This window comes from Gymnoscopelus braueri (assembly GCF_963280865.1).
Source record: "Gymnoscopelus braueri genome assembly, chromosome: 2".
NCBI classification, from domain to species: Eukaryota; Metazoa; Chordata; class Actinopteri; order Myctophiformes; family Myctophidae; genus Gymnoscopelus; species Gymnoscopelus braueri.
The window spans coordinates 51,502,890-51,513,735 of NC_137604.1; the positions used below are offsets into that span (position 1 = coordinate 51,502,890).

The window sequence follows — 10,846 nt, forward strand, 5'->3', positions numbered from 1 at the left end:
GAATACAGGAATGATTAAATCAATAAATTAACTGTCTTCCAGCAACCTATCTTTGTACCTGAAAAGCAAGCTACCTCTAGCCCAGAAATACCTCCCACCCAACAAAAACTCAACATAAAATAATGTATTTTTATTATTTACTCTTATATACATATTCAAAACAGGTTTTCCAATTGCAACTACGGAACTGAACTTTCCATAAATAAATAAAGATGTAGTTCATGTTTCTATTCACAGTAAAAAATATATAGTGTGGTTGATGAGGACCAGGAGTGGCTTGTCTATGGGAAATCTTCAGAAAGGAGTTGAATAGTTGACTTGGAGAGGCCTAGTCCAATGTCGCTGAGGTAGTACACAAACCTGGAACACAATGGATAAATAAGTTTGACAATTTATGTTTTCTCATACGTCGCATGCTCGCAAAATCATCTGCCATCTTCCTATACAAAAGATACTCTTGTTTTTATTATTAGGCTGACAATTCAAACTAAATGTAAAGAATCTGCAGCTTATTTCCTAATGATAGAGCATTGAAATATGCAAATTTGACCTTCAATATATATAAGACACTGCTTTGGGATTTTAAATGAATACTAGTCTATTATTCCATTTTATATTCTCTGACTCACCTGCCCGGCGGTTGCCTCTGCTGCTCTGCCCTCTCTGAGCGACAGATGGAGCGGAGCATAGGCATGTATTCAACAGTGGCAGCCCGTCTGTTTCCCAGGATGCTGAAGAATGGGCTACAGAGAACCTTCTTGCTCAGCTCATACCTCCTCTGGGCGGCACTGGACAGACATTTGGTCATATTACATTATGATGATACAGAGATTCACCAGTAGAGAAGTGTTCCAGTGATGATGTCTTACGTAGGATAAAATGGACCGCTTTGATTTGGGTTTTGGTCAAATTAAGAGAGTACGCTCTGTAGCAAATAAAGCTTTACATGCTTTTTTCATAAAGTTAATCTCCACCTATCAGCAAACAATAATTAGAACTGCACACTTTTTTTGTGCTGCACAAAATTTACGGTTGAAATTAACCAGATATCAGAACAAAATGTGAACCTCTCGCTTACATTAACCAGACCTTATTTTTCAACATAAATCTAAAACTAACTTCCTGGTTTTACAACTACAAGCTATTATTAAAGGCAACTACTATTAAAGGTCTTGTATTTGTAAAGAGGTTTTGTATACAGAGCAGAAACAAATGAGGGGGGTTTAAGGGTCTTGATCATATAACTGAATCAAATGATCTCACAGAATTGGGCCGACATACACAATAGACTGAAATAGCAATAATTCATGTGGGAGTATACACTCACCTTGGGTCACAGGAAAAGGTGGAACTAAAGTGGAAACTTTGTCTGTGGAATGGGACTGGAATGGTGAACCTCTCCACCAGCCTCTGCCACTCTTTGTCCCCCAGTCCCCGTCTGTATGCCTGGACTTTAGTCCAAACCTCAGACACCTTTCTCCAACATGTCTGGAATGCCAAGCCCTCAAGAGCAGCTTGAATCTCTAATGTTCTCTCTTCTTGAGCACAACGTCCACTGTCCCCTTCTCTCATCTCATCCAACAACCCATCTCTGATCTCTGCCCCAGTCCAGACAAACTCTGCTGACCTGAATGGGCCGGATACATGTGATTCTTCTGTCGGCACTGTGGAATCCAGGTATGACATGTGATCAATGAAATCAATTAAGGCATCCAAACAATGGGTTGCCAGTTTAGTCACACTGTCTTCAGTCTTTGGCTTGTCATTTGAACATGTTGCTCTATATTGTGCCCCCATCAATGACGGCAAGGTTGTGCGTGTTTTGGCTGCAACACTCGAAGATGAACGGTCGTCAATCGCTGTTGGCATATATTTCCTTCTGCCCAGCCTGGAAAAGTTCCTCACTGATTTCACCGATGTGGTTCCTGTAAGATCAATTACCTCGACCAACTGTTGGTTTTGAGGCTGCCTGGCAGGGGCTGTTCGATCACTCTGCAACCCAGAAGAAGTCACATCATCTGCACAGGTGGAGGATCCCTGGGCAGATGTCAGGGGTAGAAGCAACTCCATGTTGGAGTAAAGCAGTGGTACACCTCTCCTCCAGCTTTCTGCTAGTATGTTCAGAAGTTTGTTCATGTCTGGATTGGTCTGTAGAATAGAATGAAATAAACAAATAAAGACACTGAAAAACAGTTTTATTTTTATTTTTAAGATAATAATCATAATCATGAAGTTAATCCAATGGTGTGTTATACAATTTTTTCAGATCATTCATTGTTAGGGAACATTTACTGAATTTCATGAATTGCTGCAAACCCATTTTGGACAATAAACATTTAGGCTAAAACTCCCTGATGAGGGCGCGGTCCCACCGCACTTTTATTTTACCTATGGGGCGGAATCTGCCAATGCTTTGTCAATGCAAATGCGTGGATTCATGGTCTTGCGCATTTTTTCCATGAATCCATGCATTTGCATTGACAAAGCATTGGCAGATTCCGCCCCATAGGTAAAATAAAAGTGCAGTAGGACCGTGCTCTAAAGTGGGAAAAGCTGTCATGCTTCTAAAGCCTTGTACAATGGGTTAACTTAAACATGGTTAACAATAAAAACCTCACCATTTTCAGTAGGGCTGGGACAATAACCACAATTATGTGATGCATATCATGGGGTTGAGGTCATTACCACAATATTTAAGAAATTGTGGTTTCTTAATTTCATTTTTTCCCCTTTTTTTTAAAATATATTTTTTGGGCTTTTTCTGCCTTTGATAGACGAACAGTTGGCTGACAGGAAATGGGGAGAGAGATGGGGGGTGATGCGCAGCAAAGGTTGTCGGGATCAGGACTCGAACCCGCGACACGCTGCTACGCCAGCCGCCCGGGCCAATTTCATTTCTTTTTTTGCTGGTGAAAATTTCAAGAGTGAATATGTGATGTGAAATGCAAGCTTACCATAAACACAATAATCATTGTTTATTCTATTATTCAGAAGTATCAGATCTCCAGGTCAGCACCATGATCATAGACCCACAGTTACCCTGAGCACTCTGGCCCAATTGGCTGGTCTCTCGACAGAGTCAGGACTTTGGAAGTTGAAGTTAGAGACATCGGACCTATGTGTGTCCACTTCGTCCAGTGACCCGGATCATTTGGCTTTTTAGACTGCTTGACAAGGACACCCTCGTTTGGTGCCAATTTCCCTAAGAAATCTGGGGCTGCCGTTAAAAAGGCCATTCATGTCATTCATATTTGTTTGATATTAGTATGCTATCTTTACCCGGTAGGCCAGTCTGATGTCATAGACATAGATCACCATATTTGGGCAAGACTGACATGGAACTCCAGGCATAGCTGACATCATAAATGGCATCACAGTGACATCACAAGGAGCGTCGAACCGTACTTAAGACCTGGCCGCACAGAGTGGAAGAAGCAGTATCGTTTACATATTAAGTGTGCCATCTCTTATGAAGTTTTCACTGTTTACATAGGCTTCACAATATTAAATCTCAATCAAGTAGTAGAGTTCAAGGTGTTGATGGATGAAAGTTCAAGGAGGTTCAAGGAAATGGGAGATAACGAAGAAGAAACATACAAACTGTGGAAAATCCGTAGAACAATCATGCAGTTGTGCTATGACAGGGGCTATCTGGTGACCCAGGATGAACTGGACCAGACTCTTGATGAATTTAAGAGTCAGTTCGGAGACAAGCCTAGCGAGGGTCACCCCAAACGGAAAGAACTTACTGTGCTAGTTGCACACAATGATGACCCCACTGACCAGATGTTTGTTTTCTTTGAAGAGGAACCAAAGATTGGCATCAAAACAATCAAGACGAATTGTCAGAAGATGCAGTCGGAAAACATCATGTGCGCTATCATCGTTACTGAGAAGGGCATGACGCCGTCGGCCAAACAGGCTCTGGTTGACATGGCACCCAAATACACCCTGGAACACTTCCTACAGGAAGAGCTGCTCATCAACATCACAGAGCATGAGCTTGTTCCAGAACACAGCATCATGTCCAAAGAGGAAGTGACAGAACTGCTGGCAAGATACAAAGTCAAGGAGAGTCAGCTACCTAGAATCCAGAGAGTGGACCCTGTGGCTCGCTACTATGGCCTGAAAAGGGGACAGGTAGTAAAGATCATCAGACCTAGTGAGACGGCTGGGCGGTATATTACATACAGACTGGTACAGTGACAGCAAGTTCTTTGTGTTCATAATAAAGGAAACTTGGTACCATACCACCTTTATATTACTGTTATCTTTTTTGGTCTAGTATTTACTTCTAGTTCTATTCTAAAAAAATCACTTGTAATTAATACTTTTGTAAGACTAGAGGTTCGGCCGATCTGACTGATATGCCCATACATAGAGATATGTCATCAGTATATGCCCATATATGGGCATGCCTCCTTTTGTGCCCATATATGGAGCTGACTGATTTGTTTGCCGATGCCATGATGACACATGGAGGTTAGACAACACACTCCATATTTGGGCGTAGCTGCATTGGGAACTCCTTATATGGATATGGCACGGTGAAATGAGCATGAAGTCAGAGGTCCGCACACCCTTAAGCCAATTTTAATATAGGATATATAAAAAATGTAATGACAAAAAAAAGACAAAATTAAAAATATCTATAATTTTTGTCTAGACTTCAAGCCATGCTTAAAAATGCATTTTGCTGGCGTCCGCTGGCCTAGCGGTCCAGACGCATACCACATAAGATGGTAATCCAGCATGACAGCTACTGTCCTGTCCAAATAAAGGCATAAAAGCCCCAAAAATATCTTTTAAAAAAGAAAGAAAAAAGATTTTTTTTGCTGGATTACTTATCTTATAGTTGCAAGTCTCTACAAGTTGATCTTCATAATGACAATACTGGATTTTTGGGTGCACAGTGGCTCAGCCATTTGGTGCGCAAACCTAGTGAGCACGAGGACCCTGGTTAAAATCCGACCCATCTTGTCTTGCATGTCTCCCCTTTATCTCTGCCCTTGGTTCTCTCTCTCTCTCTCTCTCTCTCTACACTGACCTAAATTAAATGAAGCATAGAAATGTCTAATTTAAAATAAAAAAAGACCACACTTGCCTTCAAAAGGGTCAGTAAGCTCCGACGGGTCTCTGCCTGAAACCCCAGCATGCTGGCAGTGCACCCCACATCACAGGGAGGAAGATGGGGATTGTCTGAAATGTCTTCCACTTCACTTGTATTGGAGACTAGAATAGAGTCATACATTTCAAAATAATAAAATGGCCTTCACATTCAATCCATTTTCCATTTACTTTCATATTTGGATGTTTAAGTAACATGGAGCAACATACACAGCGTCCTGGTGGGGTCCTTCTGCAGAGATTCCCCCTGGGGTGCCAATTGCCCACCACTATGCACCCAGAACTGTAGTTGGAGGAGGCAAGATCTGATATCCCCCCTGCCCCTGGAGAGTCTCAGGAGATTGGTGACATCACCCAACTCTGTCCTCACATTCTCAGCCAAACACACCAGCCGCAAATAACTGCAAACATTCACCTGAGAATCGAAAACTTTGTGAAGAACTAGAATACAGAACATGTTGCAATAAAATCATTTTCTGCATGTAGACAATTACAGTATCACTATGCATGCATTGCCGACAGCAACATTTATTTTACAGAGTGGCAAAAGGCTGAGCATTGCCTAAATGTAGTAACTTGCTATCAATAGCTAAAGATTGGGCAGGGAGGCAACATCATTATAAGGATGCAAAGGTGAAGGGTTTACTTACCAAAGAAGGTGTCTTATAAATGGTTACTTCAAAATGTCCATCAAACCTCTCTCTGAATAAGGGATCTAAGGAAGAGATTGTCTTTCATGAGACCTTGTCTGATAGTGATTAAATTCTAATCTATTTGAATCTCTTATTTATTTTTTACCACTGGTAGTAAGAATGACCGGTCTCTTGGTGTTCCTCATGAAAGTCTTGACGGCTGTAAGGAACCCTATATCATCATCAAATATCACATCAACCTGCAGGGAATGACAGTGACAGCTATAGTAAATAAAGAGTTTATGCACAACCAGATATGCAGTTTAATGATGCCAAAAATGGTTACCTCTTCAAACAGAATAAGTGATGTGGCCATCTTTTTCCTCTCTGTCACTGTTGACCAATTTTTCAACTCATTACCAGGTGCTGATGAAATATCATTGGCTGGCTTCTCGGATAGGACGCCTGAATGCAACTGGTCTGCTTTAGCCTTCATCTTGAAGAAGTTGGCCAACATGATTGTGGCTGGACTAGGTTTTCTTTTGCAACAAGATTTTACGATTTTCTGTCCTCTTCTCTTTGAGGTGGAGATAACATGTTTGGCAGACAACGTATTTTTTCCTGTTAAAGAAAACAACACACTTCCTTAACCCATTAAGACCTGAGGCCGATTCTACAAATGCCTTCTAAATCAGTAGTTCTCACACTTTCAAAATCTTTCAAAAATTGCAATGTACAAGCTCGCAGCGCGGCACGAAGTGACGCACTGTGAGCTTGTATATCTGCTATTTTTGAATAGCCAACGCAAAGCTTTTCCAGTTTAAATGGGTTAATATATATTTTACATGACTTGACCTGAGGTTTAAACCTCATCAGTATCGTATCGTCTTACCACTTGAGGTATCATGTTTAGTTGTGGAAACGTTGGTGGTGTTGTAGATGTTGAGGTAAGCTGGTTTGAGGGCGTCTTTCCCAGAGGTTTCCACCAGGTGTGACTGGACAGCCTCCTTCAACTGGGAAAGAACATTGTGGCCACTTCGTTGGGAGGAGCTATTCACCTCAAACACCTTTGGAAAGACAAAGCTAATTAAGACATTTCTGTTTTTTCTGTTGTGTCAATACTAGCAGAGTTAAATGATGTCAATCAAATAGGCAGCTGGGCTTGAGTCGAAAACAGTTCAGTTCCACTTCCAACATGTTTATACACAGTCAATTGTTCCATCCTGTTTATATACTGTACAGTCAATGGTTCCATCCTTTTTATACTGTATACGTCAATGGTTCCATCCATCCCGTTTATACAGTATCCAGTCCTTGTATGGCTGTTAACCATTTTCAACCCGGTGCACCCATTTTGGGCATGCCATTATAGGCGAGAATTTGTCTGATTATATCTATTTAAAATCAGATTTTATATAGATTATATTTCAGCTTGTAAATCTGCTAAAGGGCTTAAATGGTTAAGTGAAATTATATTATCTATACAGAACAGATGTCACATTGAGAAACCTGTACATGTGCCAGCACAGAAACAATATGTTTCATCAGGTGTCTATGAACCATATGGTGACAAATCACACAGGCAGAGCACACAGTCTGTTAACTGTGCCGTCAAGCCAAATCAAGCAGGTGAACAAATCATTCTATCCAGCTGAACAAGACATACTATTGAATGAATCATCTTACCAAATTGTATTCCTATTTCCTACTCATGGTGTGCAACTTTACAGCTTTCCTTTCGATCATTATCATAATCTTTTTTTCATCTGTGACAAAGGTTATCTGAGTGTTCATCATTGTTTTGTTGTTGCCAATTCCCCCTGTGTAGGCTACTACGGTCGCTGTCACGGCCAACCTTCACTGTTGATCTGGGGAGGTGTAGACAACCACGTCTCCTCCAATAGCGAACACGGGCCTCTGGTGGATGAGTATTTTACACACTCCGGTGCTCATCATTTTAAAATGCTTTGTTTTAAACCACCAACCTTAAAACCCAGCTCCTGAGAACAGGCATACACAGAGGATGTTTTTCCAATGCCTGGAGGTCCTGTGATCAGCATCGTAGTACATAGCTGCTCCCGTTTCTCCTCAAATCCAGCTTCACCCTGGAAGTCACCACAGTCCCATGACTCTGCAAGGCAACATAATTATGTCATACTCATTCCTGGAAATGTAAAAATTTTCAAAGCAAACCTACAGTATGAGAAGGATATTATATAGACAACCAAATAATAGTCTCACCATTACTGCTTTCGTCACGTTTCATTTCCAGCTCTTTTTTCCATTCACAATCAGCTCTCAGTTTCCATTTCTTTAACCAACTGCATTGCAAAGACAAACAACAAGAAACCACGTTGGATAACTTATCTAATATCTATTTCTAGTGCAATATAATAGTAGAAAAGCATGGAATAGGTTTGTGTAAAGTCACCTGTGGAGCTTTTTTACAGAGGAGGAGTTATCAATGACTTCATTTGAATGCTGAGGGCTGTACCTCTCTGTCCAAAGCATATCTTCTATAATGGAATCTAGACAGATGAGCAAATGAGAGAAAAGGTGAGGGTTTGACTCCCTGTTACTAGGGAAGACGTAATACTTTGATGAGAAGTTATTTAAAAAAAAAATCAATCTATGTTGTCCATGTAAGAATCCTCACTTCTTTGGAGACTGGAACCGGCTTCAAACACCACACTTGACGATTCGGTTTGACTTGTCAGGTTAGGTTTGGGCTCATCCTTGACATCCTGGCAAGTTTTCTCTCCCTGCTGCTTCAATCTGTAAGTGCGACTGAGCCTGCCTCTTCTGGGCTGAACAACACCAGGGTCATTGTACTCTGGTGGTGATGGACAATGACCCGTTGCACTGCCTTCCTTTGAAACAACACTGGACTGCTGACGCTTGAGTGCGTTGTTGTCTGAGGCATCGCTTTCACGGGGTTGTTTCCTCTTCTCTCCTATGTGGTCCAGGGGGTCCCCAGCTAAATGGGATAGTTAGGAAGCAAATGGACCGTTACGGGTCTGTAACTCCGACAGTGATAGTTAGGGACCAAATGAACCGTTACGGGTCTGTAACTGACAGTGTTACGGGTCCATTTGGTTCCATTTATACACTGTCGAAGTCAAATTAAGGATTTTACGGTGTAGATTGGGGTCAGTGGCCTAATGCATATCAAACTGGGGGTCCTTGAAATTAAAACAGTTTGAGAAAACCTCAAGGGAGGTCAGTGCGATAATGTAATATGTTTGGTTACAGGTATGTTAACATCCACATTTTGTCTAAATACATTGATGCTCAGGATCACCTTGGGCTATGTCTCGTAGGCCGTCTCTATGTTTCTTCTTCAGAGCCAGAAAGACCCTTCTCAGTGGAAATGATGGGTTAGCTTCTGTCATTTCTTCCAGACAGCTATTCTGAGCAGACACAGACAGCTCAGAGCCTTTCCAGCTGGACAGACTCGGCCCTTTTCCCTCGATCACCATCCGGCTGGATGTTGTTGTTGTTGTTGTAGGTGGTTCTTCTGTCACCTCATGATGTCTAGTCTGAGCAGTGGTACCTGATGATCTGTGTAGCACTGGCCCCCTATCTAAGGGACAGTGGTGTAAAGTAACTAAGTACATTACTTAAGTACAATTTTAAGGTATTTTTTTACTTTACTTGAGTATTTTCAATACTTTTACTTCTACTCCACTACATCTCAGAGGAAAATATTGTACTTTTACTCCACTACAAGTATTTGAAAACTTAACTAGTTACTTTGTAGATTTAGATTATTATTACAAAACATACATACCCACTACCATAGATATCTATGCCCACTACAGCCCTATATACATTTCGGCCATTTGAAAATAGCAGATCTACAAGGTCACAATGCGTCGCCTCGTGAGCATGTAGATCTGCTATTTTCAAAAAGATTTTTATGCATTTTAAATTTGAAAACTTGTGAAATGGGACAGTCTGCATAACGAGTACTTTCTACTTTTGATACCAATACTTTTGTACTTTTAATACTCAAGTACATTTTTTAATTCCGGACTTCTAACAGAGTATTTCTACATTGCATTATTGATACTTTTACTTAAGTAAAATGTGAGTACTTCTTCCACTATGTTCAGTTACCTGTCCGTTTAGCAGCACTGCTGTTTTTCTGTATTGTTGTCCTTAAGAAAACTGGAGCAAGTTTGATGTTTGGCACACAGTTATTCTCATACTGTGGATGATGTTCTCTGGTGATGATGATATCATCTGCAGTGGTGAAAAAAGGAACTAATTACATTTACTCGAGTACTGTACTTAAGTACAATTTTGAGATTTCTTTACTATACAGGAGTATTTCCAATTTTCAATACTTTTACTTCTACTCCACTACATCTCAGAGGCAAATGTTGTACTTTAACTCCACTACAATTATTTGATAACTTCAGTTACTAGTTACTTTGTAGATTTGGAATATTATTACAAAACATATACATTACCCACTTCAGCCCTATATACATTTCGGCCATTTGAAAATAGCAGATCTACAAGCTCACAATGTGTCGCTTGTGGGCTTGTAGATCTGCTATTTTCAAAAGATTTTTATGCATTTAAAAAATAAATTGTACTTCTTCCACCACTGTGTTCAGTTTACCTTTACCTTTAGCAGCAGCACTGCTGTTTTGCTGTGTTGTCCTTAAGAAAATTGGAGCAAGTTTGATGTTTGGCACACAGTTCTTCTCACACTGTGGATGATGTTCTCTGGTGATGATGATACCATCTGATCTGCTAGAACACTTCTTGGTGTCTTCAGCCTTCTTCTCTCCAGCTTCAGTCTCAGCATTATGGACAGTTGTTGCATCCTTACACGTTTTTCTCCGTTTGAGTTTGTTCCGAGTTTCAAACATGTCGTTAGCTCTGACACTTGCCTGCAGCAGTAGTCCTGCACGGAGTTCATTGCACAGTGTACTGATGAGCTACAACTAGCTTAACTTCAGGGTAGCCTTTAGTGAAGGTCCTTCGACTCCTTCCATTCATGTTTTTTGGAAGTTTTTTTTATCGCTGAAAACAGTCCGTCTTCTTCTTAGTTTAATGGCGGGTTGCATTGCTTC

At 40.8% G+C, this 10,846-nt stretch overlaps 2 protein-coding genes across 2 annotated transcripts; one reads left to right on the plus strand and one right to left on the minus strand.

The window, feature by feature from the left end:
* Window positions 1-167: 167 nt before the first annotated feature.
* Window positions 168-10,667, minus strand: atad5b (ATPase family AAA domain containing 5b). Its single transcript, XM_080446185.1, has 16 exons — window positions 10,390-10,667; window positions 9,879-10,004; window positions 9,061-9,342; window positions 8,416-8,736; window positions 8,191-8,287; window positions 8,001-8,080; window positions 7,745-7,890; window positions 6,652-6,826; window positions 6,106-6,380; window positions 5,926-6,019; window positions 5,778-5,842; window positions 5,338-5,542; window positions 5,105-5,232; window positions 1,328-2,148; window positions 630-788; window positions 168-360 (listed from the first exon to the last, which is right to left on the minus strand). The coding sequence occupies exons 1-16, from the start codon at window positions 10,640-10,642 to the stop codon at window positions 282-284; spliced, it is 3,306 nt and encodes a 1,101-aa protein (XP_080302311.1). The 5' UTR covers window positions 10,643-10,667; the 3' UTR covers window positions 168-281.
* Window positions 3,853-4,206, plus strand: LOC308097995 (DNA-directed RNA polymerases I, II, and III subunit RPABC1-like; the record flags this gene model as incomplete). Its single annotated transcript, XM_080446199.1, has 1 exon — window positions 3,853-4,206. The coding sequence occupies one exon, from the start codon at window positions 3,853-3,855 to the stop codon at window positions 4,204-4,206; it is 354 nt and encodes a 117-aa protein (XP_080302325.1).
* Window positions 10,668-10,846: the final 179 nt, after the last annotated feature.

Coding starts and splice junctions, on each gene's coding strand:
- atad5b (XM_080446185.1), bottom strand. CDS start 10,642: ATGTTTGAAACTCGGAACAAACTCAAACGGAGAAAAACGTGTAAGGAT. Junction 8,081..8,190: donor TCTGTAAAAAAGCTCCACAG/GTGACTTTACAC, acceptor TTTGCAATGCAG/TTGGTTAAAGAAATGGAAAC. Junction 6,381..6,651: donor TAAACATGATACCTCAAGTG/GTAAGACGATAC, acceptor TTTCTTTAACAG/GAAAAAATACGTTGTCTGCC.